At 31.2% G+C, this 25517-nt stretch overlaps 1 protein-coding gene across 1 annotated transcript in view; it reads left to right on the top strand.

Annotated features, from left to right (window-relative positions):
• LOC143234511 (kinesin heavy chain-like) overlaps window positions 1-25517 on the top strand; it is a 367254-nt gene that overhangs the window by 316692 nt on the left and 25045 nt on the right. Inside the window, exons 4-13 of the mRNA XM_076471920.1 lie at window positions 2883-2987; window positions 7470-7518; window positions 10237-10292; window positions 12315-12402; window positions 13134-13258; window positions 16119-16223; window positions 16567-16715; window positions 18551-18699; window positions 23872-24134; window positions 24722-24928. Coding sequence (XP_076328035.1) covers window positions 2883-2987; window positions 7470-7518; window positions 10237-10292; window positions 12315-12402; window positions 13134-13258; window positions 16119-16223; window positions 16567-16715; window positions 18551-18699; window positions 23872-24134; window positions 24722-24928 — 1296 coding nt within the window. The remainder of the gene's footprint in view (window positions 1-2882; window positions 2988-7469; window positions 7519-10236; window positions 10293-12314; window positions 12403-13133; window positions 13259-16118; window positions 16224-16566; window positions 16716-18550; window positions 18700-23871; window positions 24135-24721; window positions 24929-25517) is intronic.

Raw genomic sequence — 25517 nt, 5'->3', positions numbered from 1 at the left:
CCTTAATTATTTGTCTATTCACACAAATTGTAGTTCAATAAAAATTATCTACTCTAATTATTTTGGTGTGAAATATGGTTCATTCACAACCTGTAGTTCAATAAAAATTATTTACCCTAACTATTTGTGTGTGAAATATGGTTCATTCACAACTTGTAGTTCAATAAAGATTATTTACCCTGATTATTTGGGTGTGAAATATGGTTCATTCACAACTTGCAGTTCAATAAAAATTATCTACTCTAATTATTTTGGTGTGAAATATGGTTCATTCACAACTTGTAGTTCAATAAAAATTATGTACCCTGATTACTTGGGTGTGAAATATGGTTCATTCACAACTTGCAGTTCAATAAAAATTATCTACTCTAATTATTTTGGTGTGAAATATGGTTCATTCACAACTTGTAGTTCAATAAAGATTATTTACCCTGATTATTTGGGTGTGAAATATGGTTCATTCACAACTTGTAGTTCAATAAAAATTATTTACCCTGATTATTTGGGTGTGAAATATGGTTCATTCACAACTTGTAGTTCAATAAAAATTATCTTCTCCAATTATTTTGGTGTGAAATATGGTTCATTCACACAACTTGTAGTTCAATAAAAATTATCTACTCTAATTATTTTGGTGTGAAATATGGTTCATTCACAACTTGTAGTTCAATAAAAATTATTTACCCTGATTATTTGGGTGTGAAATATGGTTCATTCACAACTTGTAGTTCAATAAAAATTATTTACCCTGATTATTTGGGTGTGAAATATGGTTCATTCACAACATGTAGTTCAATAAAAATTATTTACCCTAACTATTTGTGTGTGAAGTATGGTTCATTCACAACTTGTAGTTCAATAAAAATTATTTACCCTAACTATTTGTGTGTGAAATATGGTTCATTCACAACTTGTAGTTCAATAAAAATTATGTACCCTGATTATTTGGGTGTGAAATATGGTTCATTCACAACTTGTAGTTCAATAAAAATTATGTACCCTGATTATTTGGGTGTGAAATATGGTTCATTCACAACTTGTAGTTCAATAAAAATTATGTACCCTAACTATTTGTGTGTGAAATATGGTTCATTCACAACTTGTAGTTCAATAAAAATTATCTACTCTAATTATTTTGGTGTGAAATATGGTTCATTCACAACTTGTAGTTCAATAAAAATTATCTTCTCTAATTATTTGGGTGTGAAATATGGTTCATTCACAACTTGCAGTTCAATAAAAATTATCTACTCTAATTATTTTGGTGTGAAATATGGTTCATTCACAACTTGTAGTTCAATAAAAATTATGTACCCTGATTATTTGGGTGTGAAATATGGTTCATTCACAACTTGTAGTTCAATAAAAATTATTTACCCTGATTATTTGGGTGTGAAATATGGTTCATTCACAACTTGTAGTTCAATAAAAATTATCTTCTCCAATTATTTGGGTGTGAAATATGGTTCATTCACACAACTTGTAGTTCAATAAAAATTATCTACTCTAATTATTTTGGTGTGAAATATGGTTCATTCACAACTTGTAGTTCAATAAAAATTATTTACCCTGATTATTTGGGTGTGAAATATGGTTCATTCACAACATGTAGTTCAATAAAAATTATTTACCCTAACTATTTGTGTGTGAAGTATGGTTCATTCACAACTTGTAGTTCAATAAAAATTATTTACCCTGATTATTTGGGTGTGAAATATGGTTCATTCACAACTTGTAGTTCAATAAAAATTATTTACCCTAACTATTTGTGTGTGAAATATGGTTCATTCACAACTTGTAGTTCAATAAAAATTATGTACCCTGATTATTTGGGTGTGAAATATGGTTCATTCACAACTTGTAGTTCAATAAAAATTATGTACCCTAACTATTTGTGTGTGAAATATGGTTCATTCACAACTTGTAGTTCAATAAAAATTATCTACTCTAATTATTTTGGTGTGAAATATGGTTCATTCACAACTTGTAGTTCAATAAAAATTATTTACCCTAATTATTTTGGTGTGAAATATGGTTCATTCACACAACTTGTAGTTCAATAAAAATTATGTACCCTGATTATTTGGGTGTGAAATTTGGTTCATTTACAGAAAGTTGAAATTAAGATTGAGTGCATAGAATGTTACATCTGCACCAAATTTTCACACAAAGTAGCACTATTTAAAATTAAATTTTAAAGTTTTCGGTAATGATGCATCTCAAAATGTAATTATTTTCTGTAATGTACAGAAAATAACAAAAAATATAAAACCTTAACGTTCTCAATAAATCCACCTGGTGGTATGTTAGTTTACTAGTGGGATATGTTTTGGATCCTACATGTTTTGAATAGATACTAATATTATATAATATACTTAAAACAAAATAACTTCACGTCCTATATCTATATAAATTCTTAGAGTTAGTGAATAATGAATTTCTTTTTCAAATGTTCATTAATATCTAATTTAATATCTTACAGAAATGTTCACATAATCATATTATTATAAAAAATTGTCAGAATTAATTGAATGAAACCAGTTGAGAAGTTTTTAAAATTAATTAATGTTGGTTTATGTAGAAAATTATTAAAAAGAAAATATTGATCATAAACTTTCTCACCTTACTTTTGACCTTACTGGAGAAATGATGGATAAAATTCATTTCAGTATATTTCATCTAGAATGTATTTACTTTAGGCACAAAAAATATTTCAGTTTTAGCTTGTTCATGAAAATTATATGAGATGAAGTTGGTATTTGAGGTCATATAAATTCTTGGTTAAAGAGTGTTTTAAACTGTGAGCTTAATATATATATACATTTAATGATACTATTTGAGTTTTCATATGTATAAATCTAATAACCTTTTTGACTTTACAGGGTGTGTTGGATGACTCAATCCGGCAGGGGATAATTCCACGTATTGTTAATGATATATTTAATTATATCTACTCGATGGATGAAAATGTAGAGTTTCATATTAAGGTAGTGTTAACTCTGGTTGTGTCCATTTATCTTCTGTATAATAACAAGTCATAATACATTTACTGTAATGTGTCCAGATAAAGAATGTTTGTCAATTCGGTTCTTACTGTGCTTTGTATATAATTAGTAGATCATGTGTTATAAACCAACTCTTATTATGATTGACATAATGTTGATCAGAGTAAACATATGAAATAAGAACAAAAGAATGACCGGCTGTTTTATCTTGGAAAGTATTTGTAGCGTTTTTATTATCCAGTGTTTTTTTTTACCCGATATGGATGGGAGTTTTAACATTAGCTCACAAAATCATCTTGTAAACTAGGATTTTCCTGGCCCTCTTGTTACTCAAACTAGAAAGTATGCTTAACAATAAAAGTAGAATATTTTCTTCAGTAATATGGTAACTTTTTATTAATTTGTTTGTATAATATATGTATTCTTTGTCCACTTATTCACCAGTGCATGACCAATGTTTATGGGGTTAGTATTTCAACATTTAGAGAATTATGAAACAAAACCCCCATGTAGATGATAAGGCCAGTTATATTTTATGGGTTGAACAGAATATAAAAAGTTCTGTTTCTTTGAATATCATCCTTCGTTTTGCTCAGTGAACGCACCAATCACATATAGCCTTATAATGACAGTCAGTTTTAATATAGTATAGACATTCATGTTGTGATTGACTGAAATAGCTGCACATTGAATTACATTGTTGAAAGAAACAGGAAGACAACAGTTACCAAAATTTACATACTAAATTATATCATGGAAAGAAACAGAAAGACAACAGCTAGTGAAATGTGCTGAAAATTCAATATTGGGTGTCATCAGCCAGTGTTGGAAAAAGGCTGTGACCTGAGCTCCGAACTTTTTTGTCTTATCATGTACTGTATACAAAAGTGTTGACCTTTCTGTATTATGTTTTTGTTTATATAAAATTAAGATTTAAAAACATTACAGTTGAGTCATTACCATCAACTGGTGACACATGGAGAAAAAAAAGACATCAAATGAGTGAACATTAAATGTTCTTTCTTTTCCACCATCAGATGAACATGTTATTTTTTCAGTCATTAAGGTGAAAGACCATTACAAGATACTCATAACAAAGGCAACCTTAGAGATTACAGTTGTTACAAGAACAAGAATGATGTAGGAGACTAAATGTATCCTGTGAAACATCATAGTCACTATAACAACAAGAATTGACTAGGAGACTAAATATAACCTGTGACACACCACAGTCACTACCAGAATTGACTAGAAGACTAAGTGTATCCTGTGAAACATCATAGTCACTATTACAACAAGAATTGACTAGGAGACTAAATATAACCTGTGAAACATCACAGTCACTACCAGAATTGACTAGGAGACTAAATGTATCCTGTGAAACACCACAGTCACTACCAGAATTGACTAGAAGACTAAGTGTATCCTGTGAAACATCATAGTCACTATTACAACAAGAATTGACTAGGAGACTAAATATAACCTGTGAAACATCACAGTCACTACCAGAATTGACTAGGAGACTAAATGTATCCTGTGAAACACCACAGTCACTACCAGAATTGACTAGAAGACTAAATGTATCCTGTGAAACATCATAGTCAATATTACAACAAGAATTGACTAGGAGACTAAATGTATCATGTGAAACACCATAGTCACTACCAGAATTGCCTAGGAGACTAAATGTATCCTGTGAAACACCACAGTTACTACCAGAATTGACTAGGAGACTAAATGTATCCTGTGACACATCATAGTCACTGTAACAACAAGAATTGACTATGAGACTAAATGTATCCTGTGACATATCACAGTCACTATAACAACAAGAATTGACTAGGAGACTAAATATAACCTGTGAAACATCACAGTCACTACCAGAATTGACTAGAAGACTAAGTGTATCCTGTGAAACATCATAGTCACTACCAGAATTGACTAGGAGACTAAATGTATCCTGTGAAACACCACAGTCACTACCAGAATTGACTAGAAGACTAAATGTATCCTGTGAAACATCATAGTCACTATTACAACAAGAATTGACTAGGAGACTAAATGTATCATGTGAAACACCATAGTCACTACCAGAATTGCCTAGGAGACTAAATGTATCCTGCGAAACACCACAGTTACTACCAGAATTGACTAGGAGACTAAATGTATCCTGTGACACATCATAGTCACTGTAACAACAAGAATTGACTAGGAGACTAAATGTATCATGTGAAACACCACAATCACTACCAGAATTGCCTAAGAGACTAAATCTATCCTGTGAAACACCACAGTCACTACCAGAATTGACTAGAAGACTAAATGTATCCTGTGACACATCATAGTCACTATAACAACAGGAATTGACTAGGAGACTAAATATAACCTGTGAAACATCACAGTCACTACCAGAATTGACTAGGAGACTAAATGTATCCTGTGAAACACCACAGTCACTACCAGAATTCACTAGAAGACTAAATGTATCCTGTGACACATCACAGTCACTATAACAACAAGAATTGACTAGGAGACTAAATATAACCTGTGAAACATCACAGTCACTACCAGAATTGACTAGGAGATTAAATGTATCCTGTGACACACCACAGTCACTACCAGAATTGACTAGAAGACTAAGTGTATCCTGTGAAACATCATAGTCACTATTACAACAAGAATTGACTAGGAGACTAAATATAACCTGTGAAACATCACAGTCACTACCAGAATTGACTAGGAGACTAAATGTATCCTGTGAAACACCACAGTCACTACCAGAATTGACTAGAAGACTAAATGTATCCTGTGAAACATCATAGTCACTATTACAACAAGAATTGACTAGGAGACTAAATGTATCCTGTGAAACACCACAGTTACTACCAGAATTGACTAGGAGACTAAATGTATCCTGTGACACATCATAGTCACTGTAACAACAAGAATTGACTAGGAGACTAAATGTATCATGTGAAACACCACAATCACTACCAGAATTGCCTAAGAGACTAAATCTATCCTGTGAAACACCACAGTCACTACCAGAATTGACTAGAAGACTAAATGTATCCTGTGACACATCATAGTCACTATAACAACAAGAATTGACTAGAAGACTAAATATAACCTGTGAAACATCACAGTCACTACCAGAATTGACTAGGAGACTAAATGTATCCTGTGAAACACCACAGTCACTACCAGAATTCAATAGAAGACTAAATGTATCCTGTGACACATCATAGTCACTATAACAACAATAATTGACTAGGAGACTAAATGTATCCTGTGAAACACCACAGTCACTACCAGAATTGACTAGAAGACTAAATGTATCCTGTGACACATCATAGTCACTATAACAACAAGAATTGACTAGAAGACTAAATATAACCTGTGAAACATCACAGTCACTACCAGAATTGACTAGGAGACTAAATGTATCCTGTGAAACACCACAGTCACTACCAGAATTCAATAGAAGACTAAATGTATCCTGTGACACATCATAGTCACTATAACAACAAGAATTGACTAGGAGACTAAATGTATCCTGTGAAACACCACAGTTACTACCAGAATTGACTAGGAGACTAAATGTATCCTGTGACACATCATAGTCACTGTAACAACAAGAATTGACTAGGAGACTAAATGTATCATGTGAAACACCACAATCACTACCAGAATTGCCTAAGAGACTAAATCTATCCTGTGAAACACCACAGTCACTACCAGAATTGACTAGAAGACTAAATGTATCCTGTGACACATCATAGTCACTATAACAACAAGAATTGACTAGAAGACTAAATATAACCTGTGAAACATCACAGTCACTACCAGAATTGACTAGGAGACTAAATATGTCCTGTGAGACATCACGGTAACTACTTAGGATACTAGGTTGTTCTACAAGATGCCACCGTTGCTCATGTTTTGGCAGTATTTTTCAGAATGGTAACAATCCACTCAATACTACAACAGTTGCTACAGGCTCATTTGTGATTCTATCAGTTGTATTTTCTTGGCCTCTTGCATACAAGGTATTATTCTCTGTGAGTCATACTTCAATACTGCTCTGAGTCTATGTAGTAGATTACATAAAGTATAACATTCTTGTTGAAACATTACATTATCGTTTAGTGTTAAGTTTTAACAGCTCATGAAAGGTCCCACACTATACTAAACCATTTTGAAGAGATGTTTTCATTTTTTTTCCAATATGTGCATAGGGGTACAGCTTTGAAAAATGAACTGTGATAAAAAATTACAACATGACATTTTCTAGTTTTTTTTTAATCCATAAAATTTGATAAACTGTTGCTGGCTGGTTGTAAGCATAACCAAAACATTTAGAAATTATTTTATCATTATGTGTAAAATTATAGAAGTATACAGTTCAGTAGATTATATTTCCCTGTTCTAGAGTGTAATGGTTAATCCTGTTTATTTGTGCAGGTATCTTACTTTGAAATTTATCTGGACAAGATAAGGGATCTTTTGGATGGTAAGTCAAGAGTACTGGTCTTTACATGTACTTGTTTAAAACATATGGAAAATATGTGATAGTCTTTAAATATTCTGATTATTTCCACAACTATAATAACTGTAACTTCATGATGTTGGAAAAACATGTAAGTTTAATAAGTCACAATACAAACCTCTATAACTCGAGTATTTTCGAAAGGTGGAATTTTCTTTTTCAGGAGCAAACTGAGGATGAGAGGTTCACCTTTCAAAAGAGCTCGGGTTGTAAGGTTTTTATTTTATGTCTATTTTTGTAACTAATACAGTTTAGTTACAACATTTCTTATTATAATTGTTACCATAAGTACTACAGTGTAGTGATAAAACCGTATTATGTATTGGTTATTTCTGTAACTAATGCAGTGTAGTTATAACATTTCTTATTATAATTGTTACCATAAGTACTACAGTGTAGTGATAAAACCATATTATGTATTGGTTATTTCTGTAACTAATACAGTTTAGTTACAACATTTCTTATTATAATTGTTACCATAAGTACTACAGTGTAGTGATAAAACCATATTATGTATTGGTTATTTCTGTAACTAATACAGTTTAGTTACAACATTTCTTATTATAATTGTTACCATAAGTACAACAGTGTAGTGATAAAACCATATTATGTATTGGTTATTTCTGTAACTAATACAGTTTAGTTACAACATTTCTTATTATAATTGTTACCATAAGTACAACAGTGTAGTCATAAAACCGTATTATGTATTGGTTATTTCTGTAACTAATACAGTTTAGTTACAACATTTCTTATTATAATTGTTACCATAAGTATTACAGTGTAGTGATAAAACCGTATTATGTATTGATTGTTTCTGTAACTAATACAGTTTAGTTACAACATTTCTTATTATAATTGTTACCATAAGTACAACAGTGTAGTCATAAAACCATATTATGTATTGGTTATTTCTGTAACTAATACAGTTTAGTTACAACATTTCTTATTATAATTGTTACCATAAGTATTACAGTGTAGTGATAAAACCGTATTATGTATTGATTGTTTCTGTAACTAATACAGTTTAGTTACAACATTTCTTATTATAATTGTTACCATAAGTACAACAGTGTAGTCATAAAACCGTATTATGTATTGGTTATTTCTGTAACTAATACAGTTTAGTTACAACATTTCTTATTATAATTGTTACCATAAGTATTACAGTGTAGTGATAAAACCGTATTATGTATTGATTGTTTCTGTAACTAATACAGTTTAGTTACAACATTTCTTATTATAATTGTTACCATAAGTACTACAGTGTAGTGATAAAACCATATTATGTATTGGTTATTTCTGTAACTAATACAGTTTAGTTACAACATTTCTTATTATAATTATTATCATAAGTACAACAGTGTAGTGATAAAACCATATTATGTATTGGTTATTTCTGTAACTAATACAGTTTAGTTATAACATTTCTTATTATAATTGTTACCATAAGTACTACAGTGTAGTGATAAAACCATATTATGTATTGGTTATTTCTGTAACTAATATAGTTTAGTTACAACATTTCTTATTATAATTGTTACCATAAGTATTACAGTGTAGTGATAAAACCATATTATGTATTGATTATTTCTGTAACTAATACAGTTTAGTTATAACATTTCTTATTATAATTGTTACCATAAGTATTACAATGTAGTGATAAAACTGTATTATGTATTGGTTATTTCTGTAACTAATATAGTTTAGTTATAACATTTCTTATTATAATTGTTACCATAAGTATTACAGTGTAGTGATAAAACCATATGTATTGGTTATTTCTGTAACTAATACAGTTTAGTTACAACATTTCTTATTATAATTGTTACCATAAGTATTACAGTGTAGTGATAAAACCGTATTATGTATTGGTTATTTACCCTAGTTACCTTAGCTTTTCTTGTATATTCCACAGTTTGTGACAGTAGTATTGTATGTTCTTGTTATTTTCTATATGTATAATATTAAATTGTTTACAGTTTTTGTAATTTATTGTCCTTACTTTTTTACAGCCTATGTGTGATAATACATGTATTTGTAGAGTACAGCCTATGTGTGATAATACATGTATTTGTAGAGTGAAGTTGTTCAAAGCTATTCTATATATAATTACATTTATATGGAACAGTTTGGGTGTTTAAATATTATGTCAATAAATGAGACATGAAATTTCAAATTAATTTCTGTAAAGTAGCAGGTTAGTGTAAACTTGACTTTCTCTTAACAGTAAAGTGAGTAAGTACTTGATAGTTTGTAAATAATATGGTAATTTGTAGGAACAACAACAAAAGTACCTAACAATGATCATTGTGTATGTGGTGAATTATTTGGTTAATTAATCTGTATAACAATATTACATCATTTCTAAAACTTTATAAAAATTTAAACTGCTATTAATTATTAACATTCTGACGAGTGTCTCCAACTGTGTAATTTTAGCATAGTCCCTAAATTTTGTGATAACCCATTAATGATTGGTAGTTACAATTAAAGGAAACGTGGAAGTTGTAAACTTGGTGATGAAAAATATTACATATAGGTTGTCCTCCAATAATGGGTATCAATGTAGAGATACAATTAGAGCAACATATTGTACATTGAATTGCTTAGCTGCATTCCATTGTATAATTTGTAAAAAATACAATTAATACAACTTAATTTGTTTCCTGTGTTTTTCAGTAACAAAAACTAACTTATCAGTGCATGAAGACAAAAACCGAGTTCCTTATGTAAAGGTAAGATTTATTGTTGTGAATGTTCCTTTTAATAGTGTTTAGATGTTGGTACAGACTAGAGTAAATAGTTATTGGTCAAACTTTACAAACGTACAAGGTCACATTTCTTGTGACGTATTATTATACATTATTAAAAGGTTTAGATATTTGTTACAGACAATAGAAAATGATTATTGGGAAAAGTTGGGTTGTATTTTAAACTGATAAATGTTGGAAGAAAGTTGTTAGTGTTACAGACACTGAAAGAAGCCGAGTTGTGTTTCTGGAACATATTCTTGTGTATAACAGATATATATTTATGTTGCTTTAGAAGCATTCATTAACTAACTTGTGTTTGCACTTTATAAACTAGGGTGACCAGATGTCTCTTTTTCACTAAGACTGTCATTTTGTTTGGTAGTTTATCCTGAGAAGAGTTCTTGAGATAAACAAGACACCCTGGTTTTATGATAGAGACATCAAATAACACATGTAATTGGTCACCTTGGCTTGCTTGTTGTCATAACACACACTTTTCTTTTGCCAAACTCTTGAAGGCTCTGTGTGTGGTGAGAAACTCAGTTCTGTGCAGGTGTGAATGTTGAGAGGTGTTATTTGTTGTCAAAACACACTTTATAAAGTTGTGTGCTAATTTTTATGAATATTTAGTGAGAAAAACAAAATTTCTATGTTCCATTCAGTCTTCACAAAGGTGTGTTCAAAAGTAATTTTAAAACATGACACTAGTATGTTTGATAATACTATGGATTCTTAAATAAGTCTAAGTTTGAAGTAGCTTACTTTAAGTTGAAGTAGATAAAGTGAACAAAAATTTGTGTTCATAATTTCATTATTTTTGCTCATTTATTTTGTGTCTGTCACTAAAAAATTACCTGAAATTATTTCTAAAACAATACCAATGTTATTTTATTTGAAAATATTGTGGAACAGTTCAATAAATTTAAATTACTTCACATGTTTAATAACCAGTTTGAAATTAGGGACGTACATTGGGCTATCCCGGTTTTTCTGGTCACCCTAATGTAAACAAACACACACTTTATTGATTATTTGCATGAACATGTTGTGATTAGCATTCTTCACGTAGGAACATGATATGCGATCTTTGAAACAATCAGTGTTTTTGTTGTATCACATTATTGGTAGCTAGTTTAATCTGTTGTTCCATTAGGTGTCTGTTTACAAACCTTGATCTGAGAGAGGCTGTGTTTTGTTTCTTAAAAGTATAGAAGTAAAATATTTACTGTTTTAAATAGAGCTCTTAATACATACACCTTAGTTTCTGGTGAACTTTAAACCTGTCTTTTATTTTTAATAACCTGTAATGTTTAACGCGATCAAAATCACAACATGAAAGTTTCAAAACATGAGTATTAATATTTCGCTGTAACTTTACACAATGTTTTAGCTTGTTATGTTACACATAATAAACAACCTAATTGTCTGCTACACAAACATAAATCTGAATTAGATTTTATTTCTCTTGCCCTTTTAAAAGTATTCTAGTTTATTTTAATGCATACATTAAAACTGTGCCTTGAAATTTGTTGTGAAATGTAATTTTGTTCCTGTCGATGTGGTAGCTTTGGTTTCCCTATTTAGCATTTCTTGTGTATGGTTCAGTCATGTTTTGGTGTTGCTGTTTCAAGATCATAAAGGTTTGATAACATTTTAACATGCCCCACAGTGGCACATTGGTGGACTTACAGTGCTAGAAACTCGTGGTGGGCAGAGCACAAATAGCTCAATGCATAGCTTAACATAATACAAACAAACATTTTAATGCATTTCAAAATGGATAAAATGACAAATTATTTTTTAAAAGGTTATTCAAAAATAATATTGTGCATGGTTTCTTTAAATGTATATTAAGTATTTTAAGGGTGGTGTAATTTCTATTTTTATTTTATTTTTAAGAGTATATTCGTGTGTTAACAAAAATTTATAAACAATACAAATATTTAAACGTTGTCATGAATTAGTATGAACAGAACTATGGATGAAGTTTTTATTTGCCAATAGGGTGCATCAGAGAGATTTGTTACTAGCCCTGAAGAAGTAATGGAAGTTATTGATGAAGGAAAATCAAACAGACACATAGCTGTGACAAGTAGGTCATTCTGCTTAATGTTTACTTTGAAAAAAGTAAAGTATGCTTTAACCATTCACATTTATAGTGTAGTCATTATTAAAATATGTTTTATTGTGTAGAAATCAACTTAAAAGTATGTTTTAACCATTCACATTTATACTGTAGTCATTATTAAAATATGTTTTATTGTGTAGAAATCAACTTAAAAGTATGTTTTAACCATTCACATTTATACTGTAGTCATTATTAAAATATGTTTTATTGTGTAGAAATCAACTTAAAAGTATGTTTTAACCATTCACATTTATAGTGTAGTCATTATTAAAATATGTTTTATTGTGTAGAAATCAACTTAAAAGTATGTTTTAACCATTCACATTTATAGTGTAGTCATTATTAAAATATGTTTTATTGTGTAGAAATCAACTTAAAAGTCATTGTAAAATATAACACATTATAATGTTTTTTTTCTTCTTGCTGGTACACAAATGATTAGGGTCAATGGAAGTGTTATTAGCCCCTGAGGAAGTTTTTCTAGCCCCCCTTTCCATGTAGTTATGCTTGTAAATGATCTTATATGTTGAAAAAATAAATTATTCAAAACTGTTTCCATAAAATGAAAAACAAACACTTAAATATAGTTGGCTTTGGTACCATATTCTGTTGTATTGTATGAATAAGAGTCTTCCAGGATGGAGAAAACAGTTGTAAAACTGATTGTATGGCTTTCAATCTCATAGTTACGGTAGATATGAACGAGCACAGCTCCCGGAGTCACAGCGTCTTTCTTATAAATGTCAAACAGGAACACATGGAGAACCAGAAGAAGTTAAGTGGTAAACTGTACTTGGTGGATTTAGCTGGAAGTGAAAAAGTAAGTGACCATCTTTTGTGAAAAGTGAAGTATATACCGAGATCTGGACACCTGGTTGTAGCTGTAAGAAACTAACACTAACCACTTTTTTTTTGTTTAGAAAAATGGACTGCTAAAGAACTTTTTTAACTTTATTGTATTCTTAAAAAAAAAATTATTTTTATTCAGATAGTGAGGTATACAGACACAGTTTTTTATTATTAAATGTTTTTCTTTCGAGACATTTTATCAACATTAATTTTATAAGTGTTCATTTTACCTTCAGTCAGTGTCAACTCGATTGAGCGATCCTTCAAATGATGTGTTCACCACCTGCACATACAGTTTCACAATTAAAGTAAAAATAGTAATTTTATGTTTATTTAAGTAATTTTAATTAAGAAATATGCTGGAATTAGTATTTGATCACTTTGCAACATTATTTAGTTTGTTTAGTTCACGACATGTTTAGTTTGTGTAATTCTGTTGTTTTATAAGCACAGCAGTTTGTTTCCACCTTTGTTTTGTGGTTTCACAACATAGTGTTTGAACTGTCACTAAAAAAGTCCAGGTTTGAAAATGGCCATAAACCAAATTTAAATACAGTTGAACAGAACAGTTCATAAACTTTTTATATCAATATAAAGTGGTGAAAGCAGTTTGTTGAAAACGTGACAAGCCAGAGAACCTGAAGCTAGATTAGCATTAGAAAAGATATCCAATGTCTTGTCTGTTTTTGTGATTTATAGCTGGAAGTGGTGATTACTGCATTTGGTAAACAAAAGTGACAAAAGAAACATGTTAAAGAAAACTAGTCAAGTTGAAACTGACTAAATATATAAAATTGAACTTTCTGATCAACACTATATAAAAAAAAATAAAATAATATTGAAGTATTTGTAATGCTTTTGAATAAAATACTGAACGTGATTTTATTAAACCAAAAGTAAATACTAACTAGTTTTGTTATTATGTGGAGGAAATAATCAAGTGAAACTTTTCTACTGCAGAAAGAGTTACCTTGTTCTTTATAAACACATTTTATGTTTTATATGTAAAGAAGTATTTCTTTAGTTAATATTAAATCTGTTTTATACGTGAACAAGTATATCTAGTCAATATTAAATTTTTTATATGTAAACAAGTATATCTTTAGTCAATATTAAATTGTTTTATACGTAAACAAGTATATCTAGTCAATATTAAATTGTTTTATATGTAAACAAGTATATCTTTAGTCAATATTAAATTGTTTTATACGTAAACAAGTATATCTAGTCAATATTAAATTTTTATATGTAAACAAGTATATCTTTAGTCAATATTAAATTGTTTTATACGTAAACAAGTATATCTAGTCAATATTAAATTGTTTTATACGTAAACAAGTATATCTAGTCAATATTAAATTTTTATATGTAAACAAGTATATCTAGTCAATATTAAATTGTTTTATACATAAACAAGTATATCTAGTCAATATTAAATTGTTTTATACGTAAACAAGTATATCTAGTCAATATTAAATTTTTATATGTAAACAAGTATATCTTTAGTCAATATTAAATTGTTTTATACGTAAACAAGTATATCTTTAGTCAATATTAAATTGTTTTATAGTAAACAAGTATATGTTTAGTCAATATTAAATTGTGTTATACGTAAACAAGTATATGTTTAGTCAATATTAAATTGTTTTATACGTAAACAAGTATATGTTTAGTCAATATTAAATTGTTTTATATGTAAACAAGTATATCTTTAGTCAATATTAAATTGTTTTATATGTAAACAAGTATATCTTTAGTCAATATTAAATTGTTTTATTCATAAACAAGTATATCTAGTCAATATAAAATTGTTTTATATGTAAACAAGTATATCTAGTCAATATTAAATTTTATATGTAAACAAGTATATCTTTAGTCAATATTAAATTGTTTTATACGTAAACAAGTATATGTTTAGTCAATATTAAATTGTTTTATACGAAAACAAGTATGTTTAGTCAATATTAAATTGTTTTATACGTAAACAAGTATATCTAGTCAATATTAAATTGTTTTATACGTAAACAAGTATATGTTTAGTCAATATTAAATTGTGTTATACGTAAACAAGTATATGTTTAGTCAATATTAAATTGTTTTATACGTAAACAAGTATATGTTTAGTCAATATTAAATTGTTTTATATGTAAACAAGTATATCTTTAGTCAATATTAAATTGTTTTATATGTAAACAAGTATATCTTTAGTCAATATTAAATTGTTTTATTCATAAACAAGTATATCTAGTCAATATAAAATTGTTTTATATGTAAACAAGTATATCTAGTCAATATTAAATTGTTTTATACGTAAACAAGTATATCTAGTCAATATTAAATTTTATATGTAAACAAGTATATCTTTAGTCAATATTAAATTGTTTTATACGTAAACAAGTATATGTTTAGTCAATATTAAATTGTTTTATATGTAAACAAGTATATCTTCAGTCAAATTTAAGTGTTTAATAGGTAAACAAGAATGTCTTATTCAGTATTAAATCTGTTTACTAGGTAAACAAGAATGTCTTATTCAGTATTAAATCTGTTTAATAGGTAAACAAGAATGTCTTATTCAGTATTAAATCTGTTTACTAGGTAAACAAGTATATCTTTAGTCAATATTAAATCATTGTTTCTATATACATACTGTGGATCTAGCTATTATTAAGTCTGTTTTAAATATAGACAGTATGTTTTAGCTGTATATAATTTTTTCTTTATAAATACATATCTTGTATTGTCACTGTCTGTACATTTATCTTTAGTTAGTATTAAGTAGTTTGTTTGTTTTTTATCAAATTTCCTCTAATAAAGACCTTTCCATGCAGGTGAGTAAAACTGGAGCCGAGGGCATGGTCTTGGACGAAGCCAAGAACATCAATAAATCTCTCTCTGCTTTGGGCAATGTTATTTCAGCCCTAGCTGACGGAAATGTAAGAGACATCTTAATCCTACTTTTATATAACAGTTTTTTAAGTTAAAACATTTTACTCAGGATACAGCAGAGAATTGTCATTCTAAAACATTACTACATTTCTCTGCTGTATTCTGTGTAAAATATTTTTACGTGAGATTATTGTTATTATTGTGTTTTGCAATTAATTATTTTAAATAAAAGCTACTCTGTAATATATAACCTTTTTTTTTTACAATTTTTAAGTGTTTAATAAGACTGAAAAACAGAATAGTTTGATGTTGTAAGAATACCAGAACTGTTTAGTAAAATGAGTGTAATTATGTTTTTTCTCATTGTTTTGCAATTTGTTTTATGCACAGAAAAGCCACATACCCTATCGTGACAGTAAACTTACCCGAATCCTTCAGGAGAGTTTAGGAGGAAACTCCAGTACCACGATTATCATCTGTTGTTCTCCTGCATCTTACAATGAAACAGAGACTAAGTCAACCCTGGATTTTGGTAGGAGGTAAGAAATGCCTAATTGTTGTGTTTGTACCAGATGTTAGTACTCTAAGTAAATTATCTTTGATGTAAGATCTGTTGGTGTTGTCTCTAGTGTATCTCAAATTGATCAAACCTTTTTGGTTTTAATGAATAACAAACAGGAATGATTGATGAATACAGATCACATGTATTAATTAATAAATTTCACAAATTTACTTTTCACTGCTCTTTGTGATGTATTTTAGAATATTGATGGTATTTTGAAAGTAATGTTTTAAAATAAATAAATAAAATAATATTTATTATTATAATTATAGCTTCTAAGTGTTCCTCAGAAAACAAGAATTAGGAGTTTAATACCTGTTTATTTTCACTGCATTTTGGTTTATAAGTATAATGAAAAGTAAACAATAATGTTGGCAGACATGAAGTTATTAAGTTTATTGTTTTGTAAGACATGAGAAGAAAAATATCAAATGACAGTAAAGAATATATTAACATGTTTAGTTGAAAAACTCTTTCTAGTTTATGTTGTGTGGTGGTCTTTTCTGTTTGATGAAGGGCATCTGATCGTAATATTGGACAAACTAAGTTTCAAGAATAATCACTTAGATGTGCCAGTTTATTCTTTAGTATCCTTTACACTGAAGTTAGTTCTGTATTGTAAGTAAACTCTGTCAGTTTATTCTTTAGTATCCTTTACACTGAAGTTAGTTCTGTATTGTAAGTAATTCACAGAATATGCTTAAGTTATTTTAATTGTAGTTTAGACTTGAGGTATGGCTTGTTGCCAACTCCATGGTTCAGTTATTTTGTTAGTTAACTTTTAAGGGATAAGAAATTAATTGTTGTAATTATATATCTTTGAATGTTCAAGATTCATTTTACAGTTTTATTTAAAAGCTACATCAGAAATAACCTTCAAAAGATAGCATGAAAAGTTATCACAAACAAACAAAAAAATCCTTTCAAATTTGGCCCAGCATGGCCAGGTGGTTAAGGCACTTGACTTGTAATCAGCCATGGAGGTGTTATAAAGTCACGGTCAATGCCACTATTTGTTGGTAAAAGAATAGCCCAACAGTTGGCAGTGGGTGGTGATGACTACCTGCCTTCCCTATAGTCTCACACTGCTAAATTAGGGACGGCTAGCACAGATAACCCTCGAGTAGCGTTGTATGAAATTCAACAAACAAAAAAACTTAGTTCCTTTTAAATTCCACCTTTTCATTCATTGATTTTTCCTCATAGAGTTTGTTCCTGCAAGAATATTGCTTTACTAGTTTTGTAAGCAAGGATTTGATGATCTACCAACTGAAATTAAAGATTTAATCTCACTGTACCTCATTGACTTTATTCAGAAGTGTGCAGATGTTGGGTTTTCAGTCTTGGTGTTCTGTCAGTTTAAATGGACCAACTTGTTGAATATTTTAGTGATAATTTATTGCTACATTACTTTAGTGCAGACTTGTTATTATAATATTCAAACATTTGATTTTAAGTTGTAATAAATGAAGATCAACCTACATTTTATGTTTGTATTCTTAAAATGTTAGTAACAAGAAGTCATTCAACATATTGGTAAGACTCTTCATGTCTCTTTGTGAGTCAGTGGTAACTTGTGAAGTTTTAACAGTACAATTCGAAGTTTGGGTCCTTACAGTGGACAAAGTACAGGTAATTCATTGTGTAGTGTTACCCTAAACCAACGAAATAAAGAAAACTCTCATAATTTTCAGTTTACCTTAGACTAGTGAAATTGTTAATAATATTTTCATTGCTTTTCTGACTATTTTGGTATATTGCTACATAAGTTTTATTAAGTAAATATTTTTCCCCTTTTCATGTTTCTTTCAGAGCTAAAACAATTAAGAATAATGTGATTGTGAATGAAGAACTGACAGCTGAAGAGTGGAAACGTCGATATGAGAGAGAGAAAGAGAGGAATGCTAAGTTGAAGAGTCAACTTTCACGAGCTGAAGCAGAACTGAACCGCTGGAGAAACGGTTAGTGTGCTAGTGGTTATTATACTATGAGAGAAATTGTTAGTGTGCTAGTGGTTATTATACTGTGAGAGAAAAAGTTAGTGTGCTAGTGGTTATTATACTGTGAGAGAAAAATTTAGTGTGCTTGTGGTTATTGTACTGTGAGAGAAACGGTTAGTGTGCTAGTGGTTATTATACTGTGAGAGAAACGGTTAGTGTGCTAGTGGTTATTGTACTGTGAGAGAAATGGTTAGTGTGCTAGTGGTTATTATACTGTGAGAGAAAAGTTAGTGTGCTAGTGGTTATTATACTGTGAGAGAAACGGTTAGTGTGCTAGTGGTTATTATACTGTGAGAGAAACGGTTAGTGTGCTAGTGGTTATTATACTGTGAGAGAAACAGTTAGTGTGCTAGTGGTTATTATACTGTGAGAGAAAAAGTTAGTGTGCTAGTGGTTATTATACTGTGAGAGAAAAAGTTAGTGTGCTAGTGGTTATTATACTGTGAGAGAAACGGTTAGTGTGCTAGTGGTTATTGTACTGTGAGAGAAACCGGTTAGTGTGCTAGTGGTTATTATACTGTGAGAAAAGCGGTTAGTGTGCTAGTGGTTATTATACTGTGAGAGAAAGCCGTTAGTGTGCTAGTGGTTATTGTACTGTGAGAGAAACGGTTAGTGTGCTAGTGGTTATTGTACTGTGAGAGAAACGGTTAGTGTGCTAGTGGTTATTATACTGTGAGAGAAAAAGTTAGTGTGCTTGTGGTTATTGTACTGTGAGAGAAACGGTTAGTGTGCTAGTGGTTATTATACTGTGAGAGAAACCGGTTAGTGTGCTAGTGGTTATTATACTGTGAGAGAAACGGTTAGTGTGCTAGTGGTTATTATACTGTGAGAGAAACGGTTAGTGTGCTAGTGGTTATTATACTGTGAGAGAAACGGTTAGTGTGCTAGTGGTTATTATACTGTGAGAGAAACGGTTAGTGTGCTAGTGGTTATTATACTGTGAGAGAAAAAGTTAGTGTGCTTGTGGTTATTGTACTGTGAGAGAAACGGTTAGTGTGCTAGTGGTTATTATACTGTGAGAGAAACTGTTAGTGTGCTAGTGGTTATTGTACTGTGAGAGAAATGGTTAGTGTGCTAGTGGTTATTATACTGTGAGAGAAACTGTTAGTGTGCTAGTGGTTATTATACTGTGAGAGAAACGGTTAGTGTGCTAGTGGTTATTATACTGTGAGAGAAACGGTTAGTGTGCTAGTGGTTATTATACTGTGAGAGAAACAGTTAGTGTGCTAGTGGTTATTATACTGTGAGAGAAACGGTTAGTGTGCTAGTGGTTATTGTACTGTGAGAGAAACGGTTAGTGTGCTAGTGGTTATTATACTGTGAGAGAAACGGTTAGTGTGCTAGTGGTTATTATACTGTGAGAGAAAGGTTAGTGTGCTAGTGGTTATTATACTGTGAGAGAAACGGTTAGTGTGCTAGTGGTTATTATACTGTGAGAGAAACGTTTAGTGTGCTAGTGGTTATTATACTGTGAGAGAAACGGTTAGTGTGCTAGTGGTTATTATACTGTGAGAGAAACGGTTAGTGTGCTAGTGGTTATTATACTGTGAGAGAAACGGTTAGTATGCTAGTGGTTATTATACTGTGAGAGAAACGGTTAGTGTGCTAGTGGTTATTGTACTGTGAGAGAAACGGTTAGTGTGCTAGTGGTTATTGTACTGTGAGAGAAAAGGTTAGTATGCTAGTGGTTATTATACTGTGAGAGAAAAGGTTAGTATGCTAGTGGTTATTATACTGTGAGAGAAAAGGTTAGTATGCTAGTGGTTATTGTACTGTGAGAGAAAAGGTTAGTATGCTAGTGGTTATTGTACTGTGAGAGAAAAGGTTAGTATGCTAGTGGTTATTATACTGTGAGAGAAAAGGTTAGTGTGCTAGTGGTTATTGTACTGTGAGAGAAATGGTTAGTGTGCTAGTGGTTATTGTACTGTGAGAGAAATTGTTAGTTTGGTAGTGGTTATTGTACTGTGAGAGAAACGGTTAGTGTGCTAGTGGTTATTGTACTGTGAGAGAAATGGTTAGTTTGCTAGTGGTTATTGTACTGTGAGAGAAATGGTTAGTTTGCTAGTGGTTATTGTACTGTGAGAGAAATGGTTAGTTTGCTAGTGGTTATTATACTGTGAGAGAAATGGTTAGTTTGCTAGTGGTTATTGTACTGTGAGAGAAATGGTTAGTTTGCTAGTGGTTATTATACTGTGAGAGAAATGGTTAGTTTGCTAGTGGTTATTGTACTGTGAGAGAAATGGTTAGTGTGGTAGTGGTTATTGTACTGTGAGAGAAATGGTTAGTTTGCTAGTGGTTATTGTACTGTGAGAGAAATTGTTAGTGTGGTAGTGGTTATTGTACTGTGAGAGAAATTGTTAGTGTGATAGTGGTTATTGTACTGTGAGAGAAATGGTTAGTTTGCTAGTGGTTATTGTACTGTGAGAGAAATGGTTAGTGTGCTAGTGGTGATTGTACTGTGAGAGAAATTGTTAGTGTGGTAGTGGTTATTGTACTGTGAGAGAAATTGTTAGTGTGGTAGTGGTTATTGTACTGTGAGAGAAATGGTTAGTTTGCTAGTGGTTATTGTACTGTGAGAGAAATTGTTAGTGTGGTAGTGGTTATTGTACTGTGAGAGAAATGGTTAGTTTGCTAGTGGTTATTATACTGTGAGAGAAATTGTTAGTGTGGTAGTGGTTATTGTACTGTGAGAGAAATGGTTAGTTTGCTAGTGGTTATTGTACTGTGAGAGAAATTGTTAGTGTGGTAGTGGTTATTGTACTGTGAGAGAAATGGTTAGTTTGCTAGTGGTTATTGTACTGTGAGAGAAATGGTTTGTTTGCTAGTGGTTATTATACTGTGAGAGAAATTGTTAGTGTGGTAGTGGTTATTGTACTGTGAGAGAAATGGTTAGTTTGCTAGTGGTTATTATACTGTGAGAGAAATTGTTAGTGTGGTAGTGGTTATTGTACTGTGAGAGAAATGGTTAGTGTGCTAGTGGTTATTGTACTGTGAGAGAAACGGTTAGTGTGCTAGTGGTTATTGTACTGTGAGAGAAACGGTTAGTGTGCTAGTGGTTATTGTACTGTGAGAGAAACGGTTAGTGTGCTAGTGGTTATTGTACTGTGAGAGAAACGGTTAGTGTGGTAGTGGTTATTGTACTGTGAGAGAAATGGTTAGTGTGGTAGTGGTTATTGTACTGTGAGAGAAACGGTTAGTGTGCTAGTGGTTATTGTACTGTGAGAGAAACTGTTAGTGTGCTAGTGGTTATTATACTGTGAGAGAAATGGTTAGTTTGCTAGTGGTTATTATACTGTGAGAGAAACTGTTAGTGTGCTAGTGGTTATTGTACTGTGAGAGAAATGGTTAGTTTGCTAGTGGTTATTATACTGTGAGAGAAACAGTTAGTGTGGTAGTGGTTATTGTACTGTGAGAGAAATGGTTAGTGTGGTAGTGGTTATTGTACTGTGAGAGAAATGGTTAGTGTGGTAGTGGTTATTGTACTGTGAGAGAAACTGTTAGTGTGCTAGTGGTTATTATACTGTGAGAGAAATGGTTAGTTTGCTAGTGGTTATTATACTGTGAGAGAAATTGTTAGTGTGGTAGTGGTTATTGTACTGTGAGAGAAATGGTTAGTGTGCTAGTGGTTATTGTACTGTGAGAGAAACGGTTAGTGTGCTAGTGGTTATTGTACTGTGAGAGAAACGGTTAGTGTGCTAGTGGTTATTGTACTGTGAGAGAAACGGTTAGTGTGGTAGTGGTTATTGTACTGTGAGAGAAATGGTTAGTGTGGTAGTGGTTATTGTACTGTGAGAGAAACGGTTAGTGTGCTAGTGGTTATTGTACTGTGAGAGAAACTGTTAGTGTGCTAGTGGTTATTATACTGTGAGAGAAATGGTTAGTTTGCTAGTGGTTATTATACTGTGAGAGAAACTGTTAGTGTGCTAGTGGTTATTGTACTGTGAGAGAAATGGTTAGTTTGCTAGTGGTTATTATACTGTGAGAGAAACAGTTAGTGTGGTAGTGGTTATTGTACTGTGAGAGAAATGGTTAGTGTGGTAGTGGTTATTGTACTGTGAGAGAAATGGTTAGTGTGGTAGTGGTTATTGTACTGTGAGAGAAATGGTTAATTGCTAACAATTATTGTATTATGAAAGAAATGGTTAATTGCTAACAATTATTGTATTATGAAAGAAATGGTTAATTGCTAGCAATTATTGTATTATGAAAGAAATGGTTAATTTGCTAGGGGCTGTTATACTGTGAGAGAAATGGTTAGTTTGTTAGTTGTAGTTATTCTGTGAGAGAAATAATGTTGGCTGTAGATGGGTTTTCTTTAAAGACAAACATAAGTGTTGTTTGAATAAGGACAACACTAGAGAAATAAAAACAAATGTATGATTGAAGTGATAATTTGAGTAACGAATACAAGAACAATAGTTAATTCATACTTCTGAATAATGTTTTATATTAAGAGAGTGACATAGTGATAAAACGTCATCAGTAAAGGAGGGATAAATATCTGAAATGGATTAATGTAAGTGGTGTTATGAAATAAATTTAAAACTAATAGCCTCTTAAGATTAAAATAAACTATCAACAAATTAGAGTCTTAAATGTATCTTAAATAGAAGGTTACGCAAAGTCTTCAAGAAATATTTTAAACAAATCCTTACTAGAGAAACAGTCTTTTGACTTAGGAAAAGCTCAAGTTGTTAATAAACTGAGCATCTTTGACATCGAAAATTGGCAAAATGTTGATAAAGACATTCGACTAATTAAGCTGAGTGGTGTTGACAGTAAAAGGACTTAATTTTGATATAAATTGTCAGTTGTGTTCTACAATAATTCTTAATATTTCTAGTTTATTGGAGTTTTCATAAAAGTAACAAAGTTTGATCATTGCTTTTGTAGGGTATTTATTTTATGTTGGTGAACTCTGTTCATGAACAAATGTATACAAGCAGAACTGTGTTCAGCTAATTCATGTTTCTCAACTAGGGTGCTGTAGTTTTCTTCTAGGGGTGCTGTGAAGTTATGGGTAGAAGTGTCTTAATTAAAACAAGGTAGAGAAACTGAACAGCAACAGCACTTAGAATGTTCACAGAACTGTAGGAGTCCTTCATGAATTAACAAATGTTATCTTTTGTTCAGGTGAATCGGTGCCTCAAGATGAACAACTGTCTAGTAAAGACTTGGAGACCAGCACTTTGAGTCTCTCAGAATCATCTTCTGTGGTCAGTTTACCAAATCTAGCACCTCAGGTGTCTGCTGAACCAATGACCAATGAGGAAAGAGCTAAGTTTGAAGAGGAGAGGGCCCGCCTGTATGCACAAATGGATGAGAAAGATGATGAAATAGATCGCCAGAGTCAGCTGATTGAGTCTTTCAAGGAACAGATGTTAGAGCAGGGAGAGGTATGAATATATTTTACTTTAACAAAGCAATGAGAAGCTCAGGTTGAACTCTGATCGGGTGAGGAAAAGCTGAGATCGTACTTTAACCAGATAATAAAACATCCAGGTTCTACTGTAACCAGTTAATGAAAAGTCAAATTTAAAGAGACAGTAATTCTTTTTATCTCGGTGTTCACAGCTCTTAATAGCATGCTTCTAGATTTAAAAAAAAGGTTGTTATTTAGGGTAAATGTCCAGATAGTAAATATTCTATACAAAGCTGTTCACTGTTTTCATACAGACTTAAATTCTTGTAGTGTTTCTTAATTAATAAATCCAGTAATACGTTTTGTGGCCAATATATAAATTACCATTATTAAAGATTAAATTGTTTAAGATGTTTTCAGAAATATCTATTTTGTGTTTTATTTCAAACTTAATGTTTTTAATCGAATTATGTATTACTTTAACTTTATAACAATGTAAATAATAGATTTACACATCAGTTAATGAGTTTACACTTTACTTAGCAATACATTAATAAACAGGCTTGCACATGAGAAGTGTTTACGAAAACTTTAACCCACCTATAACTGTTATTTCTGCAGTTGATTATGACCACTCGTCGAGATTACGAGAACCTTCAGCAGGAAATGAACAAGCTGCAACAGGAAAATGAATCTGCCAAGGAAGAGGTAAAAGAGGTCCTTCAAGCTCTGGAGGAGCTGGCTGTGAACTACGACCAAAAATCACAGGAGGTTGAAACAAAGAACAGAGAGTACGAGAGTCTTAGTGAAGAATTAAATGAAAAACTGGTAAGTTTCATTGTAAAGTGGTGGACAAGAACGTGTTGAGTAAGGTTACGATTCAGGGTTAATATCGAGCTAGAATCTGTGTTGTTCTGTGTAGTGTTGAGTAAGGTTACGATTCAGGGTTAATATCGAGCTAGAATCTGTGTTGTTCTCTGTAGTGTTGAGTAAGGTTACAATTCAGGGTTAATATCGAGCTAGAATCTGTGTTGTTCTCTGTAGTGTTGAGTAAGGTTACGATTCAGGGTTAATATCAAGCTAGAATCTGTGTTGTTCTCTGTAGTGTTGAGTAAGGTTACGATTCAGGGTTAATATCAAGCTAGAATCTGTGTTGTTCTGTGTAGTGTTGAGTAAGGTTACGATTCAGGGTTAATATCGAGCTAGAATCTGTGTTGTTCTCTGTAGTGTTGAGTAAGGTTACGATTCAGGGTTAATATCAAGCTAGAATCTGTGTTGTTCTGTGTAGTGTTGAGTAAGGTTACGATTCAGGGTTAATATCAAGCTAGAATCTGTGTTGTTCTCTGTAGTGTTGAGTAAGGTTACGATTCAGGGTTAATATCAAGCTAGAATCTGTGTTGTTCTGTGTAGTGTTGAG

This window comes from Tachypleus tridentatus, chromosome 12 (genome assembly GCF_004210375.1).
Source record: "Tachypleus tridentatus isolate NWPU-2018 chromosome 12, ASM421037v1, whole genome shotgun sequence".
In the NCBI taxonomy this organism is placed as follows: domain Eukaryota; kingdom Metazoa; phylum Arthropoda; class Merostomata; order Xiphosura; family Limulidae; genus Tachypleus; species Tachypleus tridentatus.
The sequence above is the reverse complement of the archived record's forward strand: the minus strand, read 5'-3'. Positions and strand labels throughout refer to the sequence as shown.